General features: G+C 33.3%; 1 protein-coding gene across 8 annotated transcripts in view; it reads right to left on the bottom strand.

Annotated features, from left to right (window-relative positions):
* Positions 1 to 19,835, bottom strand: part of LOC149420366 (uncharacterized) — a 36,021-nt gene extending 16,186 nt beyond the window's left edge. The window contains exon 1 of one of the 8 annotated variants that reach the window (XM_089636649.1): positions 19,482 to 19,835. In XM_089636649.1, the coding sequence (XP_089492775.1) occupies positions 19,482 to 19,589 (108 nt within the window). In that variant the 5' untranslated portion in view covers positions 19,590 to 19,835. Of the gene's footprint in view, positions 1 to 1,987; positions 2,035 to 2,338; positions 2,442 to 8,224; positions 8,515 to 19,481 lie in introns of those variants that run through there. The other 7 variants (XM_089636644.1, XM_089636650.1, XM_089636648.1 and 4 more) reach the window with 7 other exon arrangements.
* Positions 19,836 to 20,139: the final 304 nt, after the last annotated feature.

The raw sequence follows: 20,139 nt of genomic DNA, 5'->3' as shown, positions 1-20,139 counted from the left end.
TTACGAACAATAGCAATGGTTACACCACTGTAATGTTTTTGATAATAATTTATGTTCCTACCGTTATTATTTATACTGGCCATTAATTATTTACACACGGTATGTAGGTTAATGATTATTATAACGTATTTGAAACAACCAAATGAAATTTTTTTAAATGCTTGCTAGTAGTCACTTTTCAAGTCACCAGAATGCTTGAAGACTTTCTACACTTCTTTAGTAAGAAGTCAGGTAAAGTATAATTCGCCTATTCTATAAAATACATTTCAACGATATAGAAAGGTGGCAGATATGCAGATTATTTCTGACCTTGTTCTATTAAGTAAAATTATTAATTATTATATAGACAGCCCTGAAATTCTCGCCTAAATAAAATGATATGTAGCTAGAAAGGTGATTTTGCACAAAAAGGGCGCTATACAAGTCATCCAAATATTATTATTATTATATAAAATAAGAGACAAAGTACTACATTTTTTCTTCGTCAATTTTGGTAATAGATTTGGGAATGTTGGACACATATTTAAAGATTCCGTATTAGTGATGAAAAGAAATAATTCAAAATTACTTTTTAGAATTGTACGAGTTTACCACTTCACATTTGTATATATTTAGAAAAAATTAATTACTTTTATAATTTACACAATTTAATTTGATTAGTTAATTTTTTTTGATTTGTCTATATTATTTCGAATGTACTTTACATAAACGTTTTGCAACTTTATTTATTTCATAAATCAATACCATGTACTTGCTTTACCATTGTTACAATGTACAACAAACACCTAGTTAACACAACTGTATTAATTAAATTTACATTTACTTCATGTAAAAGCCCACTGGGGCGTAAATAAATAAATAAAGAAAAGTACCGAGTAGCAGTGGCGGTTCGTGAATGTTAAGTGAGCTAAAGTGTTTGTTGAAAACCGCAATTTTATTGATTTTATTGTAGCTGAAAATGATAAGTTTTTTTTTTCAAATATAATTTTCTTTTAGGGTGGGGAACACTTTAGCCCACTTAAAAGTCACGAACCGCCACTGCTGAGTGGGTAGGTACTTGACACTGTTAAGTCATCTAAAATTATTGATTCCCAAAACATTCTGATCGTAATATTACTAAATGCCTTGGGTAGGTAGGTACCTACTGATAAACGTAAATAAAACAGAAGTTTATAAATAATAATGTAGTCTTTTGTTTTATGAAACAAAAAGACATTTCCTTAATGTTTGAAAAACAAAAGAACGCCGTATTTATTAATCAAAAGTTTATAAATAATTATGTCGTATTTTGTTTTATAAAACAAATACATTTCCTTATTGTTTGAAAAACAAAAGAACGTCGTTAAACGTGTTGATTGCGTGATTTGGATCAAAATAAAACGTAGTTGACAAAGTGTAAAAACTTATCAAAAAAAAAAATCATGAGAATAAAAATAACTCATAAAAATATAATAATAAAGAAAATGTTTCATACAAGATTGTAAGATGAAATCTCCTCGCTTTTGTTATCGGGGGTATTGTGCTCAATGAGCTTTGCCCTTGCACGGCCGACGTTTCTAAGCTCAATACAATGTCAACATCGGGGCTGATGTCATCGTGAAAAATGCGTACTCACCCAGAACATTACCAGTATATTTTTACAATATTCTTAGGACTATACAATGCAACATTTTTTTTGCTTATTATATAAATATAATAAGAAAATAAAGCATTTTGATTTTTGTTAGTGGGAAAGTAATGAGCAGGTGCTTAAATTTTCATTACAATGTCTTAATTGTTTATTAGTTACATCGGCAGACAAAGAAAGTAACATTAATATGTTGTTCGTAAAAGAATTGAAGAAATAGTCGAAATGTATTGTGATGTGCCTTCGTCAATTATCTAACCACATTATTCTATAAAACAAGTAAACCATAAACTAATTATCATTCAACGATGACTCGTAAAATGAAAGTGTACGTCTAGCGGAAAACTAAATCGAAAACACATTCTAAAATCATAGCGTCGAATACGCGAAACTTCAAATATTATTATGGTAATTATTTACCTACGATTACCGTTTGAGAAAATATTCCGTACATGTTAGGTTAGGTTGGATTAGGTAGAATTAAATCACAAACCAGTCTATACAAACCTAGCGTAGCCCACAAACTACTTGAAAACTGGGATATAACTCTAAAGGGGACGCGAGCAGGCGTTATTAAAGGGGCAATTTTTTGTAGTAGTAAAAACGGTAGTCGTAGGTAAATATTTACCATTATTATTATTAACTGCTGAACTATAATAAATTGTAAACAAATTGTATTACTGTAAATATTAAATTAAAAGGAATGTTTACTTCTTTGACACTACGTTTCGCGTGCACAGGGCACACCGCGGACTACCACAACAAAACTGACACAGGCCGTGCAAAAACAGCGCCCGTTGGCGGTAAAATAATTATATTATGACATTGCATTTATTTTCAAACGGAGAACGAACCGCGGCTGATTCATCGGGTGGCGGTAAAACAAAGCTGCGGGAGGGAGATGCACGATAAGGTTAGATGCACCAGTTATGGAAGAAAATTATTAAATCGTGCATCTTTGGTCGGGTAGGAAGAGAGCCTAAAATGTGACCTTTACGGCTACTTATTTCAAAGGAAAATTTAATTTATAATTTATTACTTTACTTGGAAACCTTTAATAAAATAGTAGTTTTGTGAACAGTAGATCTCGCGTCCAAAAATATGTTTGTCATTTACTCTTATTTAATATGTACCGAACCAGAATTTCCCCTGAAATCATAAGATTTGTAAGTAGATACTTAAACCTACCTACTTGTATAACTATATATATATTTTTAAATTTCAATTAGGAAATTATACAATATATTCAAAGAAACGTCAATATCAATTATTTTTTCAAACTTTCTTCAGTCAGGTAGGTCAATATTGTAAAATTCTAATAAATAATAATCCTGAAGATTTCACATTTGAAAAAATAAACTTTAGTGAACCATAGTCAAATCTAGTCACAAATTAAGGCTTGAATAAAGTGTATCCAGAAGATTTTCGAAAACGGAAACGGAACGCATAAACAAATTTATAGACAGAAGAAAAGGAACACTATCGAGTTAAAGCGAAGCTAAATGCTAAATCACCATTTTGATTAATCTTTATAACAAATTGGTGTACATTATGAATACCAAAAATATGCTTTAGATAAATTAAAGGTTTTTCTATCGTTTCGCTTGAGTAGAATACAAATAAAATAATAAATTACTCAGTAAAAATATAAATGTAACAACTAAAAAAAATGTTTTCAATAGAAATGTATAAAAATACAGTATTATAGCTAAGATTATCTGTGACAGTTTCACTTGATTAATGTTTTTGCTTTCTTATAAAATTATTTAGAAAATAAATAAAATCCAGATTTGTGTTTGAAATCGCTTTTGGCTTGTAGCTTCCTCTTAACGGAACTTAATTACTTTAAAAACTGAATAATAATTAACTACGCCATTTTACTTTGAGAATGTTTTTTGGAATGTTTAATCATATGCCACTTCCGATCAATACAAAATATGTAACAAACATTGCATCTTGAGTTCACGATGTCAAATTATTCGTGTGACAAAAAATTATCAGTCTTAGGACGGGTTGTTTCGGAGAATTTGAACAATTCATCAAATTTCAACGTTCATTTTCAAGTTCTGTGAAAGATTTTCTCAAGTTCTGTTTTTGATTCAGTTTTGTCAAGCAACTAGCCTACAATGATATAATAACAGAACTTGAATAAGTCTTTCACAGAACCCGAAAATGAACGTTGAAATTTGATGAATTGTTCAAATTCTCCGAAACAACCCGTCCTTAGTCTTAATACACTAAAAATAATAATATTATTTAATTATTATTTTAAGTGTTCTATGTTCATAATTCGTCTAACCACCCTATTATTTAAATTTTGGAATTCATGCTTTGAACGCAAATCTCCACGACAGATCTGACGACATAATTAATATTTACAGGTCAAATGCAATACCGTTATACAAATATGATACGATTGCTTCATACGAAACAGATTCCACGACATGACCTAATTGAAATCGTGTATTCTGTCGTGAATCTTACTAGATTCTCAGGCGGCTAGCACATAGTATGAACGCGCATTTCCGAAAAATCAAATTCATCTTATATCTATCGCAATTTTCTTATACTGATTTTGTCTCTCTAATTTTGATACATTCGTGATAATGTTAATCTTATTGTTTTTATATCGATCTTAATCATCAATTATTCATTTGATAAAAATGCAATGTTGAGAGATATGGGCATAAATATTTCAAAATTTGAAAGTCTGCTGAAAAATATTTCTTTATATTCCTGCGGCACGAAAGATAACTACAAATAAAATTCTCGAAAAAGAGAAAATTCTGCAAGGTTCCATTCCAAATTCGTGAGTTAAATTTTATGTCGCTAGATGGCAATATGAAAAAATGTCAACATATAAAAGGTATTGAAATCCCATTTAGATTCTCTTTGTTTCGTATTGTCATGATATTATTATCGTGCGTAGGTAAGTACTTTTCGCCGTGGCACATTTAATCCGCCCGCGCATTCAGCCTTCCAGCCCGCCAAGATGACCGTGATTCAGCAAGGTTGTTGGACGCCAAATAATGATAGGTACATAAACAAAGCCGGCTGACTGGACTGTCCAGTGCTCAAATAATCGAAATTCATCGCGGACTCAAGTAGCTACCTAAATCGACTGGGATGGACTGGGATAATAAACTCTCAGGAAACGCATTTTAAATCTAGTGATGGGATCATCAAATTATTTGCCGTTTCGAATATCGAACACCTTGAATTATCTAGTTCAATTTTATTTACGAGTACCTACCTACGTGTTCCGGAAATCTAAAGCGCATCGTATTATTTCTGCCTGCGTAACCCAGAAAGAAAAATCAGCGAAAGGAAACACGAGTCATGTTCCTATTACGGGGACATCTTGTTGAATAAGCGAATAGGTAAAAAAAATGACGAACCTATACCATATTATTATATATTGAATACTTGTACATATTATTACGATTGTACAGTAGATAGGTATGTGATATGTATATAAAGCTGAGTCACTAAGATTAAAGTTGTTATCTGAAACATTCCTCGGTGGGTTTCCGCTTCCCGTTTCTCCTTCCACAGCTCAAAGATGTATTAAATACTATACTAATTACGTATTAAAATATATACCTAGTACCTAGACATATAAATACGTACCTATGTAGCTTTACAGCTTTGTGTCTCCCAGGTGTAATTTTTTTCTCTCGGAAGATTTAAACCTTATTTTCTTCTTAATGGAAAATATGGTTTTCAAAGCTTAACTCACGATGTAAATGACATTAGAAACTTAAAACAGTTGCGTTAACCTAGCATTTCCAGGAAGAAAAAAAAACTGTACAATTTTCACGACATCGGAACTCACTATTCAACAAATTTGCGGCTTTTTATTTGTAGAATCCATTAAAAATTCTGCTTTTAATGGGATTATGTGTCGTCGTGGCCGCCATTCTCTGACCTTTAAAACAGGATTAACAACAGCTGTCGCAAGATTTCATTAAAAATCAATAATATCCGATGAAAACAATGTTGTAATATTATTCTTAGTCAATAATAAAGTGATTGGTGTATATTTTTATAAGATACCTATTTTTCCATTAGCCGTGTTAGGGCTTGAAACACCTGCCTAGAAAAACGAGTCTTCCGTATAAGAACTAGTGTCAATGAAAAATGACATTAATGATTAATAATCTAAAACAAGCAAAGGACATTTCCTATTGTAGAAAAATTATATGCCCAGAGTGTGGGAATAGTGGGAGTCCTACATTACCAGTGGCGTAGCGACAATTTGGGCAGTCTATGCCGCGGGGCAGTTACCCGGGGGCTGGAGCTTGACAATAAAATGCACGACACATACAATATACGCGCAAACATTACGAGAAAAATAGCTGACATTTCGCGGTTATCCGTCACTTTTTAAAAACTAGGATGTGTGCAAATAATATCATTATATTATTTTTTTTTAAAAAGAAAGACAAACATTCCCGGGTTACGAATAACCTGACAATATTTGAAAATCTCCTACTACCACCACAGTAAGCTGAAAATGTTGCTTGTGTTGTGATGGATGACTTAGCCAGCCGAGGAATTGAACACACTACGCCTGGGTGGGATCCAAACGCGATGTCAACTCGGCCACCGACCATCAACAATATTATAAGGATGTTAATATTGTTGACGAAACAAAAGATAATGACTTTGTCATTTGCTTTAGCATCACCACATACCCCGACTGTTACATCTATATTACCTATCCCTAAAATTAAATACTGTAAGTAGGTACTTCAGAATAAAACTCAAAACCTACGAACCCAGACAAAGATGTTTTAAAATAGCTCCAAAGAGAGGTCGTACGTACGTCATCGACAATCGTCCTATTCATTATCACACGTCTTATATGAAAACGAAAAAGAAAGAAGATACTAGAACGGTGACCTCACGTACGACCCCACTCTGAGACAAAACGTGAGTGCTAAATAACAGGTGTTCTAAAAAGCTGTGCCTTTTACATAGGAAGTAGGTACTAGTAGTAGAATGCAATCCATTATGAAAAGGTGTTACTGATTGTAAAATATAATTATTTGGAAGATGATCGACATCGAAAAGGCCCAAGAAAGACCCCAATGAGAAGAGTTCTCAGATTTCGATAGACAAAGAAATTGGAAAACCGACACACTATTTTTTTTCACCCCTGTAGTATCATCATGTAGGCAACTTCAAACAGGAGAGTGCAACAAATTAAAATATACACCCTTGTAATCATCATGGATCATGGCAGAACTGTCTTGACGATATGCAACCTCAAGGAGAGTGCACAAAATGAAATCATTCAATAAGTATAAATATATCATGTTAATTTTAACAACTTAAACGACTAATAGGTGACTAATGTTGTTGCGTCTTATTGTTGATTCGCCATGCGTCAATAGTTGCCTCCAAACGGGCAGCATAACAAACTTGAGCCGCTCCCAATTAGCAAGTAAGTTAACAAATACTTGAACATTGATGGGAAGGTCCGAATGCACTATTATAGTCACAAATGATTCCAAACACTTTAGTTTGCCCTTTTGATTGCTAAATCATTTATTTGCTAGTTGGGGGCGGCTCGTTTGTTGTGAGGCTCATCTAAAGGCAACTAATAATAAAAAAAACAAGATAATTAATTTTCAGAATAATTGAAACGCCACTACTATGTTCCACTCTGTTTTTCACGGCCAAAATATTACGTTCTCTAATTTCGTAGTTGGAGAAAATTACAACGATGATTCTAAATAATACTTGAAGTAAATTATATTTAATATTACAACCACATGAATTCAGTCTAAAATTAAAATTTGGTGTGCAGTTATATTTAAGGCCAGAAGCCGGGAAATATACGCATATGTTGACTCGATTTTAGAGACACTTAGCGTTCTATCTATTCCAATCCTACTTTCCTGAATACAATGGGAATGTATTGATATAATTGATAATAAATCACCTGTTTTAATGCACAGTTTTACAAACGCACTCCGAAACACCATAAACATAAAAAGGATACAATTTTACTCTATTTTGCACAAAAAATCAATATACTCAATGAATTAATACAAACGTTAGAATTTTAACGTTTGTTTTTAGTGACTTGTTTGTTTATTAAAATTAGTGGCTAATCATCATAAAACATAAATGTACCTATGTAAAGAAAGAAAAAATTGAGCTCTGTTCAATGATTGATACCGTTCACAAATTGTGCAGTTGTGCCTACTCACGTAAGACAAAATACCTACAACCTCGTACTTGTAAATGTATTCATAAATATAAAAAAAGACAATAATTTCTCCCGGACACGAATTTTCATTGATCATTAAAATTATAAACAATCGACCTTCGCTCCTATTACAAACCACTTTTGTAAATTCGACTAGACGCAACAATACAAATAAAAACACTACAATAACATTCGCAAAAAACGTAAAAAAAATTAAAAAAACAGTCAAAGGAACACAATAAAAATAATAATAATAAAACTAATGATCATGACGTCATCCGTCACTCGATAATCCTGGCCGCACACTGGGCGACCTGTTTCATATTGGTGAGCTTACAACAAACACGCCAGCATTTATTTACTTAGATATTACTCACTGATACTGATGTCATTACTTAAAATAAACTTATATTTATGTCGAGACGTTTGTGATTATTTTTTACTCCTCTCCTTTTAGCCGCGACGTCGCCAGAAAGGTATAATAATAGGGTATCCGCGCCCTGACCTCATCGTTCGGTTTGTGTACCGGATAGTGCACTGGTGATTGCACCGCGTGCCGGGATAGGAACTGGTGATGTTAATTCGCTTTTAATCTCTATTAGAGCAGTATCGAAGGTGGATAAATAGTGGATAAAACACGCGCAACGGTAGATACCGAGCTAAACAGAGCCGGCGACACGATTATTGATCTGTGGTCGTGTTGAAGAAAAGCGCGGTACTTGGTAGGGGTAAAGAAAAGAGGGTCGCAAACCAGACGCGGAAGAAATTGCATTTACCGAAATCTAGTACCTATCTACATGCTAAATTTTACAAATAGTGTGTTCAATCGCAGGCAATCCGCATTTCTTATCAGTATATTTTTGTATAAATTATTATTCCATGCAACTTGTCTCGATGGTAGAAACAGTTGTTTTCTAAATTTCTAATGCTCTTGTTTGTGATGTACCTACACATGTTATAAGCAAATGTAATATTACCTATTTAAATATTCTACCTACCTATACTGTCAGAAAGAAACTCAAAGAAAAGCAAGAAAGCGTGTCTGGTGAGTTGAAGCGTGCAGTGTATATTTAAGATTTATTATTTATTCTTTAAAAATAACTATCTAACAGTAAACAATTCAAATCTTCATAAAAAACACACTGTGTAGGAATACATATTATAGACACTCATCTAAAGAAATATAACAAAATTTTATAATGTTTTCAGGTTGTTTTCATGCACAAAGTAAAAAGGTTAAGTTATCTATCTACATAATAGAAAGCACTTTCGTACACTGAAATAACAAAATAGACTTTCATACGTTCATGGGTGAATAGTAACGAAAGCAAATCCAGGCAATAATTCAGCAATATTCTACCTGTATTTTAATAGAAGGTGCTCTGAAAAACTAACTTCATTGATTCAATGAAACTTAGTTACCTTATTATTATCATTAATAAATAGATTTTAAAATAATTCTGACGTTTGATAAGAATTTATTTTTAAAAGAGCTCGCAGCCTTTGCAGTCTTCGGACCTACATAAAGTCAAAAGGATTGCCTACGTATCACTTTTTTGAGGATTCTGCGAAGGGTCTCTTGAAGGAAATCATGGAGTAAACATAAATCTTGACGATACCTACGTTGTAATTCTGACAATAAAGGCCTCAGAAATAAAGGCCGCACGGGCAAGCCAGCCAGTGAGGCCAACATTACTGGAAAACTTTTAAATGTAAAAAATATTGTACTAAATAAAAAATAAATAAAAAAAAAACAATCGAGCTGTTGTGTTCTACGAAAAAAGTTATGAAAACGAACTGTTCTCGTGCATTAAATTTCATCCGTTATCCGAGGTTGATCGAATCAATGACGTTAGTTCCTCGGAGCACCTTCTATTGAAATACAGGTAGAAAATTCCTGAATTATTCTATTGATTCGTTTATAATAAATAAATTTATTGATAGTTTATTTTTTACTTATGATTGAAAACCCCTGTCTCGAGTGTAGGCGCATGCGCCTAGGGGTGACTTTTTCCCCGCAATAAATTTTCTCAGGGCGACGTATTGTGACAACCTCTAGTAGCCGGCGTAAATAAATATAGTGGGTATATAAGTATACACCTAACCAGGCGGGTAGGTACTACCTTCTACCTTCCTGACTAAAAAATACATATTTGATCGATAAATAATGCATAAACGTCTAGCGTCACCTAGATACGATGTATACGAGAATAAATTATTTATACGGGAATATGATCGAAATAATATACAGATATTTTTTTGTCATGTGTACGAAGAACGCAGTTTTTTTTTTAAATTTTCGTGATTTACAGAACTGAAAAGATTAAGTAGGTGCCTACCTATTCTGTATTAGTATTTAAAATTAAAATATGTAGGTAACTTAAAAAAAAACTGAAAATACGTATTTACGGAAGGTTTTTTGTACTTTTTTTTACTAAACAAGGAATAATATCGTGACATTTTGTATTTTTTGTCCTGAAAAATCGAGCAATTTTAAAGTGGTAAGACAGGAATGTAATGAAGGAACTAATGAATGTATGTTTATGTATAATAATATTGAAATAACATTTCACTTTATAGTTTTAATGTGGCAACAAAAAGGTTAACTTATACTAACAGAAATCTGATTGAATGAAGTAAAAACACCGTAACTGTGAACTTAAGCATCATGGAATTTAGGCAGATTTCCATGTCTGGAATTTGTAGATCGACGTATTTTCAGTTCGTGACATCATTTACACCGTGAACTGTGGAACTTTGAAATATATTTTGAAAATAATTCAGGACTGGGAGTTGACCAGGTAGTAAAATTAGAACAAAAATCTATTTTGGAAGCAGTAATGAATGCTACAACACTTTATCCTAACTTTTGGTTAGAGAAATCGATATTTTGATTAGGTAATTTGTGTTATTAATTTTTTCATTTTTTGTTTACGTTAACTCCACCCAAGAAGTCCTGGGGAAAATAATGTCATCTTTAGGATGCTGCGTGGAGGGTCTTAAGGAGAGAACATGAGTCTTGAAGAAACCCGTGTAGTGGGAGGGAGGAAAGACAGAGGCCGGCAAATCGTTCCACAGCCGAGTTGTTGAACTGAAGAACGAGTCGTAGAAGCAACCCGTTCTTCATGGCAACCCGAGTGTTTATTGGCGTTAAATATAGAAACAAATTAATGCACAACAAATTACCCGCCTCACTAGATGATGTATGTTCTGAGACGGGTAGCAATAATCGTCAATTGTTCGACTATTTTTTTTATTCTACATTATATACATATTATTGTTATTGGTAACATATATATATATTTGAAATACACAAAATAAAATTAGTCTTACATATACTTAAAAGTAATGATCTAAATAAATATGTCAAAAAATCATTTTAAATAAAATTAAGACATTTTTTAATCTGACTAGTGAACACGACGAGTCAAAATAAATGTTTACATTACAGTATGACAATGTGACCCCTAAACATGGGTTCCGTGATAACTCCTCAAAATGACAATTCAACACCTTTTGATGAAACAAAAACTAGGTTACATATGTAACTATTTTTACCTAGTTTTTATTTATTTTATTTGGTAGAATATTTTTTACATTTCAAAGTTTTCCAGTAATGTTGGCCTCACTGGGTGGATGTTTCATCACTTTTCATAACTTTATAGCACTTTTATAGGTGAGTTGAATTGTCATTTTAATGAGTTATCCGGTCATCATAAAAATATACTCTTCTAGATTTTATTATATTAACATTATTTTTTTTAAAGAAATAATTTGTATTATTTAATGCGACGAATTTTAATCTTACTTCGTAATATTTCGATTTTTATTTCTATTTTCTTTCAAATATCGCATTTATCATTAATTTTAATATTTATGTTTTGGTAATTTATAATTTTATAATTTAATGGTTTTATAATTTTTTTATTTTCAAATATGTTTTTTCCTCATGTTTAATAATTTTTTTCTATAAAATATTAAAAATTTAAATCATATACGACTACCATAATACGCGCATTAGACTAGTAACAAGGTTCGTATAAAATATATTTACCATACATTCGATTCCGAATGGTGGTCTTTTACGACTTTCACCAAGGCGATGCTGAGAGTATCTACCACCATGTACGACTATATATATGAATATAATATTCTCAATATTTTCCTTGTGAAATGTTGAATATCTTCAAAGGCAATATGTAAATATGTAAGGTGCTAATAAATAACCTCGATTATACATCATCAAAGCATAACTAACACTGCTAATATTCCTGGAATTTTTTCCTTTCATTCCGACCATTAGTTTTAGAATAATAGTTATTATAATATTACCAACCCATTACAAATAAAACATTGCAAGTCACTTGACGCCACATGTATTGCAGTAAATTCAAATCGCACAGTGGAAAAAGGGCTCCGAACTACGTCACGGCCATCTAGCCAATCACCGCTCTACCCCCTGAATGAGCTAACTTTATATATTTTCTACGAACCTTGGCCTAGTATGGTAGTAAAGTCACAAAAAAATTCAAAAGGTATTATTTTAAAAAAATATATAGAATTATTGGTAACTGTAAAAATGATTTTAAGCCTGAAAATGAATGGATTGTAAACAAGAAAAAAATGGTGACCGTTTCATCAAAATGACAATTCAACAAACCTATAAAAAGTGCTATAAAGTTATGAAAAGTGATGAAACAAAAACTAGGTTACATATATAATTATTTAACACACCTATAAAAAGTGGTATAAAGTTATGAAAAGTGATGAAACAAAAACTAGGTTATATATGTAATTATTTAACCTAGTTTTTGTTTCATAACTTTATAGCACTTTTTATAGGTATGTTGAATTGACATTTTGAGGAGTTATCATGGAACCGAAAAAAACGTTTATTATCGGATTAGTTCGTGTTTTATTTATGTACTTTGTAATAAAAGTAGGTATTTCCTACACAGTTGTCATACCAACAATCTACATGTGCATTAGCCCGGAGTGAAAGAGGTCGAAAAAATTTTTTCTTCGAATTTCAAAAACCCTATATCATTTAATGTTGCTGTAGATAAATAGCTGTTGAAAAATATTTTTTATTTTTTTTTGACATATGATCTTCAGGTGGCGCAGAGGACCTGAAATTTAAAAAAAATGATCGATTCTAGAAATTTAAAAAAAATTTAAAACAAATTTTTTATCATATTTAACTTTATTATTTGCATTAAAATATAAGGAACATTAAGAATATATATTTTTTTTAATCATTTCAGCCTTCAGTCGTGTCATATGCGTATGGGGTAGCTCCCTGAATTCCAGAGGAAAAGTGTAATTTTGTTACGAATTTCGGCATTTCTTTTCTCGATTTTATTCTTCGTCGAATATTTCCATCGCGTGCTGTACTTCCGCAAACAGCCAAGCTAGCTTCAGTGACCAGCTTCAAACCTCTCTCCACAGCCTGTGTGTGATGGAAAATTTTCAATCCGGATATTTATATCTTCGCTCATAATTTTGTCCCATAATTCACTGTCACTGTATTTTTTTGTGAATGGTGGCTCGAATATTTTTTCTGTCTTCCAGTTTATCAAATCATAATAATCGTTGGCTTCGAAGTTTAGTTTTGGAGTCAAGAATGTCCTTACTTTTTTCTCCTTTGCATTTTGTCGGGCTTTAAGAATTCTTCTTACTGCTAATTATTTTATATGCTGCCTTTCGTCTTGTAGCATCGCTAATAAAATATTTTCAGAATGAGCGAAGAAAGAGTTCCGCTCGATTATTCGAAAAACAATTGTTTTCAGCTCTTATTTTAAATAAGAGCATCTTTTTATCATACTAAGGACATGTTTCGGACCATCTTTACATGAAGGTTTTGTTTTTATCGTGAACCATATTGGCGCATAGACTTTTATCACAAACGTAGCAATCTCAACCAGACTATGAGTTGGAAACTTTGTTGATACATATAGTCTCAATATTCTATTTGCACAGGTTAGCCAACGAGAGTGTGCCTGCTTTCCTGGTTGCTTATCAGCCAAATCAGTTTTTACGCTGCCTTGTGTTACAGCTTGACAAATTTCATACACATATTTTTGATCATTGCTTAGAATTTTCACGTCGATATCGGGTAAGACTGTCGTAATTTTATCAAATTTCACCACAGGGAGGTCTTCACAGTGCTGTAACATCTTGCCAATGACTCCTGCGAACGTATTGGGACCTGAAGTACTGCCATCCAAAGTATTAAAAAAATGACGCAGTGGTAATTCGTTGGCGTGCAACAAACATATAAACCAGTGTAATGGTCTATTTAAATGTCTTTCAAACAATGCGATTGCTCCATTTTTGAAGCCCGTGTTTACAGCCGTTCCATCGCATCCAATGGCTACAATGGTCGATAAATCTCCGAAGTGCAAATTTAAAAATTCTACAATTGAATCCTTAATAGAATTAGCGGTTCCAGAAGGAGGCGCGACGTGGCCAATGTACTGAGAATCTGGCTCGGAGAGCAAAACAATATGTTCTTCAGTAATGGTCTCCTGTGGTACTTGTTATCATGTTTTTCCTGCACAATGGTCTTGTCTTTCCGATCATCAAAATATAACTCACTTATTTTACCGTCAGAACTCCCGAAGCTCGAAATCTCCCTTCTTTGCAACTCTTCTCGAACTTTTCGGCACTCGCGTCGTAATTTACTTCTATCTATTACTTTTGAGAAATCTTGTTTAGAAATAAAACCAATATCTTGAAAAACTGCACTGGCGATGGTTGATGCTGATCTGTCGGAGACACCAGTCCTGTCACAGGCAGTGGCAAGATGTTTTAATCGATGCCTCATCTGATTTGTTTGTGATTTTGATGTGGATGACGTGGAGTATGCCGGAAAAAGTGTATAAAAGACTGGATCTTGATTGCTGTCTGATAATCTTACACTATCATCTGAGGTCTCTCAAGTCTCTGGTGAGGGGCTCAGAGGTTTCTCAACAGTCGGTTTTTGAAGTAATTTATTTTGCCTCATCAGTTGTAATTGCCTACGCTCCAAAGCCTTGGTTTCCATTTGATAACCACTGCAAGTCATTTCTAATCCACAAATAATACTTTATTACATCCGAATAAGTTGGCAACACGTTGTCTTTTAATTTTTCCGGGCCACCAAACATAGAACACATTGAATTTTTTCTTGTTTTAGGCATATTACAAAGAAATCACAATCAAGTTTTCGCAGCTGTTCCAACGAACGTGCTAATGTCTGTTAATTACTGATTGACTGCAGCTGTTGTTACGCAAAATAGTGTCAAAGGGTGGGGGGAAGAGGGGTATGTTAGATGGCTAAAACTAAAATACATTTTGTGACGTTTAAGCTGGATTAGATGATGTGCTTGTTAACTAACAAAATCTGAAAAAACACAATTTTTTGTAGAACTTTAGGGTCAGTGCGCCACCTGAAGATGAAGTTGGAATTTGATGATATTTTGTGTACTTTATAGGGTACTACCAAGGCACCCATTGGTAATATAGGAAACACGAAATTTGAAAAAAAGTTTTTTCACTCCGCCCTAATGTGCATGCGATAGCAAAATTACTCGTGAATATTTCATGAAATAATTTACGGTAAATGCAATAAAAATAGTTCGCGTTATCGGCAATCTTGGATATTACTTTGATGACTGATACCATCATATTAAATATTACGATTGCCTAAAAACTATGATTTCAATAAATTAAAGATTGTGATTATTATTTTATAGATTTCTAGAAGATGATTCAATTATAATCACGTGTACGACTTTGTAAGAAATGAACTCGGCTCTTCGGAATAAAGATCAAGTTGAATGTTGTGTAGAATACAGCCTCCGTAATCATGAGATGAGTCTCTCGACTAGCAATCCGAAGGTCCCAGGTTTAAATCCCGGCGTGCACACGTAAATTTTATATTATGAAATTGAGTCATTTCACAAGTTATTCATCTAAAAGAATTTTTTATAAAATATTTTCGGCACGTTCCAGAGAGGGAGATAGTCTCAGTGTCGCCATGGTGTAAGACCACCATTCAGAGTTGAAACGTTGCGTGAAATACTTTTGCCGTGTTTGGTGAACAGATCTGTATAGCCAGATAATTCCCAACCTTACTCTTTTCCATTTTCTTTCCTCTCCCCACAACCTTCAACCTCACAACATACCCCAAACGGGGGTGCCATAGTCTCACACTCTCCAGACGACGATTTTATTTCGATTTCTCTAGAAAGGTTACGCTCGTCAGGTGTGTCGATAACCAAGCTGATATTGACAACGAAATAAATAAGAAATTGTATTACGATGGCAACACTAGCGAGTATTGTCTGTTGAAGAAGAATAAATTGAAAATCTCGAATTGAAATACTCAGGGCCGGCCCTGTGCGGGCGCAATTGGAGCAGTCCGTTCCGGGCGCCGAATTGTCAAGGCGCCAAGACGCTGATAATACCTTATTCAATCAGCTCACGGGGCAACTAAAACTAAACTGAAACTGGTTGCTAACTGCCGGTTGCAAACTGGTTGTCGAGCTTCTCTCACAGCGCAACTCAAGTTAACGATTTTACAAATTATCTAAGCTTGTTTAACCATAGATTGAAGAAAAACATTTCAGCTGTCATCTGTCACTATCAGATTGTGTTAAAAATAAAATAAAATGATGAAGCCGCCATTGTTTATTATTACTATCAGCGAAGGCGGAATACTGTAAAAAGAAAATGTTGGGTTAGGTTAGGTTAGGTTAGTTTTCCTGCTCGGACATATCGCAATATGACTGCTCTTGAGGCATGGACAAATCGCCAATTTCTTGAAAACTGACATATCTATGGGCAACTGAAACGAGCAGGCGATTTGCGAATGACTGTGCTCGCGTCGTTGAGCTGCCAAATGTTTTTTTTTCATTTGCCCCGTGCGGATTGACTTAGGTACACCTAACAGTCCTAACACATCGACCTTGAGATTATTTTTCACAAAAACGGTGCTAAACAAATACACAGATCATCCGAATATTATTGATTACAGTGATCATCTACCTAGGCTACTTACTAGTTTTGAAAAGGGGCGTCAAAATTTTACTCGCGCCAGGCGCTGTTTCGCTTAGGGCCGGCCCTGGAAAAACTCACTTAGTAAGCGTTCAAAGATGGTTTGGAAGGGAGATATTATATAAATACGAATATTAAAGAAAGCGCTAATATTTAAAAAAAAAAAACGAAAATAATTAAGCCTAAATGGTGAAAATATTTAGTAAACACGACTCGTTTGAAATAAAGCAAAAATCTCTCGAACGTGTTTTTAATCATTTTCAGAGCTTTACAATTTTTGCTATAGAGGGAATTTCATATAATTACCATTTCAGCATTAAAAATGTATAGATATTATAACTTAAAAAACATTAAGGGCGGGTTGTTTCGGAGAATTTGAACAATTCTTCAAATTTCAAAGTTAATTTTCAAGTTCTGTGAAAGATTTTTCAGGTTCTGTTATTATTTCAGTTCTGTTGCAATTATAATTATAATAACAAAACTTGAATAGGACTTTCACAGAACCCGAAAATGAACGTTGAAATTTGATGAATTGTTCAAATTTTGATAATTCTTTAGAAATTGGGAATGCGAGGGCTTAATATAGGTAGGTACATTGGCAGTCCGCGTGTACTTTTGACACTAAAAATGGAATTAATTGGTCAATGAGGACTTGAGCCATAACTCGTGATATTCTGAAAAACTTCCGGAAGTCCGTTTTACGTTTTTCATGTAAGTAAATTATTGTACTTAGGTGCAGTAAATATTTCATCGCTGCATATTAGATATAATATTTACAGATATAAAATAAAATACATCTAATCATATTTTATGATTTAAAACCAAGACCATGTGGGTTAATAAAGACCTACAACCGTGTCTATGCAGTCTAGGGGGAGGGGGGGGGGAGCCGTAGATATTGGAGATACATAAAATCTAGATAAGTATGTAAGTAGAAACCTACTTACTTACTTATATGTAGATAATTCCACATATGGCACCCCATAAGTTCAGCGTGACAATACCCATGTAAAAAATACTCATGGTGATGGTACCATATCATGCTTCGTGAACGTATTGAACAGAAATTGTGCTTACTCGACAATATAAAGGTTAATAGTTCCTTTGTGAATGTATTGTCCGGATTTTCATACAGTCTATGCCCCATTAAAAAACAAATTAAGGGTATACTCTGTAATGTATGATTTATGCAGGTACCTAGGTATGTTTCATGGGTTAGGTACCTACTCCAAAATAATCACACACTTACAACATACGAATAGGCAGGTACTCGCACAGTTTTTAAATCGATACACCGCTTATTTTCATGCATGCCTTCACTACGGGTAGTAAAAATGAATGCTAGGCAATTGAGGTAGGTACTTGTATCAAATTACAATATTGCGTGTAAAGCTAGCCACATTACCTTGATGATAATGTTCGTGTTCAACACTTTTGAGAACATCCTTTTCATGTCTTCCGCATTTTTGACTTGAGCCATGGCTTCTTATCGGCTAATAATGTGGTTTTAATTCTGCAGAAAGAGGTCGTAGATGCCGGCACTTATTTTTGGGTCAATTGAACTAGCTTTGTAGGGAAATGATGTATCAAAAGAATTGGGACTTTTTGAACGGTGGGAAAACAAGAAAACCTTTATTCATAAGGCCCTCTAATCTCTCGAAGGAATGTAAAAACCTATTCGTAATAAGTCTAGTGAAAAAAATGAGGTTCTGTGCCTTCTTATCGGGATAAGATAACCAAGGGAGAAAACCTGAAAACTTTTTTAAGGTCGTGCAAGAAAAAACCCTTGAGCCTCTTGGTAGAAGATTTTGAAAAGCTTTTTTGGGTCTAGTGGAAGTCTTTTTGAAGGGTCAAGAGACAATATACGAAATCTTTGGTAATGGGAAAAACTCTCCTGTCTCCTTGGGAACTCTAGAGTCTAGTGAAAGAAAATTTTGTAAGGGAGAGATGATTATTTTGAGGTCACACGCAAAATTTTTTGAATGATGTGAGAAATTTTTGGATCATCTTTTTCGGTTTTAATGGAGCCATCCAGACAGCTACTTCATCACGTTTTGATCTGAGGAATCAGATAAAACCTGTTATTAGATTTATTGCAAAATTGGAGAGAAACTAGGTTACTTATAGATATTCAAATTATCGAAAAATAACAAAGTTCAAATGATGAATTTAACAATTTATTAGTAAGAACATTAATTAGTACCAAAAGATTTTCCGACTGATAGGGAGGAATTGCAAGAGATCTTTTCCAAATCAATTTGGATTGAGTAAAAGGCATCATATTTTTTGGTGTAATTAGTATCAATATTAAATATAATATTGCTATAGGAACTTTCGATTTAATGTACAATCTTGCCTTACTTACATACAATATTTGTATCGATATTCAAATAAAGCCATTGAAACATTTTTCTTCTTTTTTTCGAGATCGAGACTAGACAACCCCAAAAACCATACATCGCTTATTGATATGTAATTAAATTAGTAATATGTAAGAAATAAATAAATTAAAATCTATAATTTTACACTAAGCTTGTAAACTTTCAAATGATTTGATTGTGGATGAGATAAGAAAAGTATAGGAAAATTGCATACCCGTATTCTGGTTGTGAACTCTTTCGGGTTAGCTAACCTCAACATTCCAGTTCTACTCCATTGGGGATATTGACGAGTTAATGGTGGCAATGAAGGAGCGTCCATCATTTAACACTTCACCAGAAAACTCTAAAACACTGTCAAATACGTGTAACTATGTCAATCCATCTTGAATGTTTCAAACCATTGAAATCTCTACGCAAGAAAATTTTTAGGTTATGTTCCAAATAAACGAATTCGAATTTTTTTTAAATTTTTATACACTCACATTTTGTTTGATTTTAGTGAAAACTGCATTTATTCATTGAGTTTTGTTGGCGAATAACGTTGCCATTGTTATTATCTTTTGCTTTTATATTTCTAATACAAAACAAATAAATTATTACGATAAATTTGGAGAGGCGAAAGTTAAAAATGTTGTTATTCGACCCCGACCCGTTTCCTTGACGACGGACCAGCTGATAGTACACCGAACAAAATTTAAACACAAGTGTAACCATAGTAACGAATACAGCTTGAAAACTTCATGGCAAACAACCACAACAACCGTTCCTGTTATTTGATTTTCGGATGTAAACGTAAACAAACCAGAAGAAATTTATGGATTTAATGATTGAATGTGATATTAACATTGTTTATTATATTATTCCAAGATTTC

Source organism: Hesperophylax consimilis, chromosome 10 (assembly GCF_061612785.1).
Source record: "Hesperophylax consimilis isolate HC1 chromosome 10, BYU_Hcon_1.0, whole genome shotgun sequence".
In the NCBI taxonomy this organism is placed as follows: domain Eukaryota; kingdom Metazoa; phylum Arthropoda; class Insecta; order Trichoptera; family Limnephilidae; genus Hesperophylax; species Hesperophylax consimilis.
The sequence above is the reverse complement of the archived record's forward strand: the minus strand, read 5'-3'. Positions and strand labels throughout refer to the sequence as shown.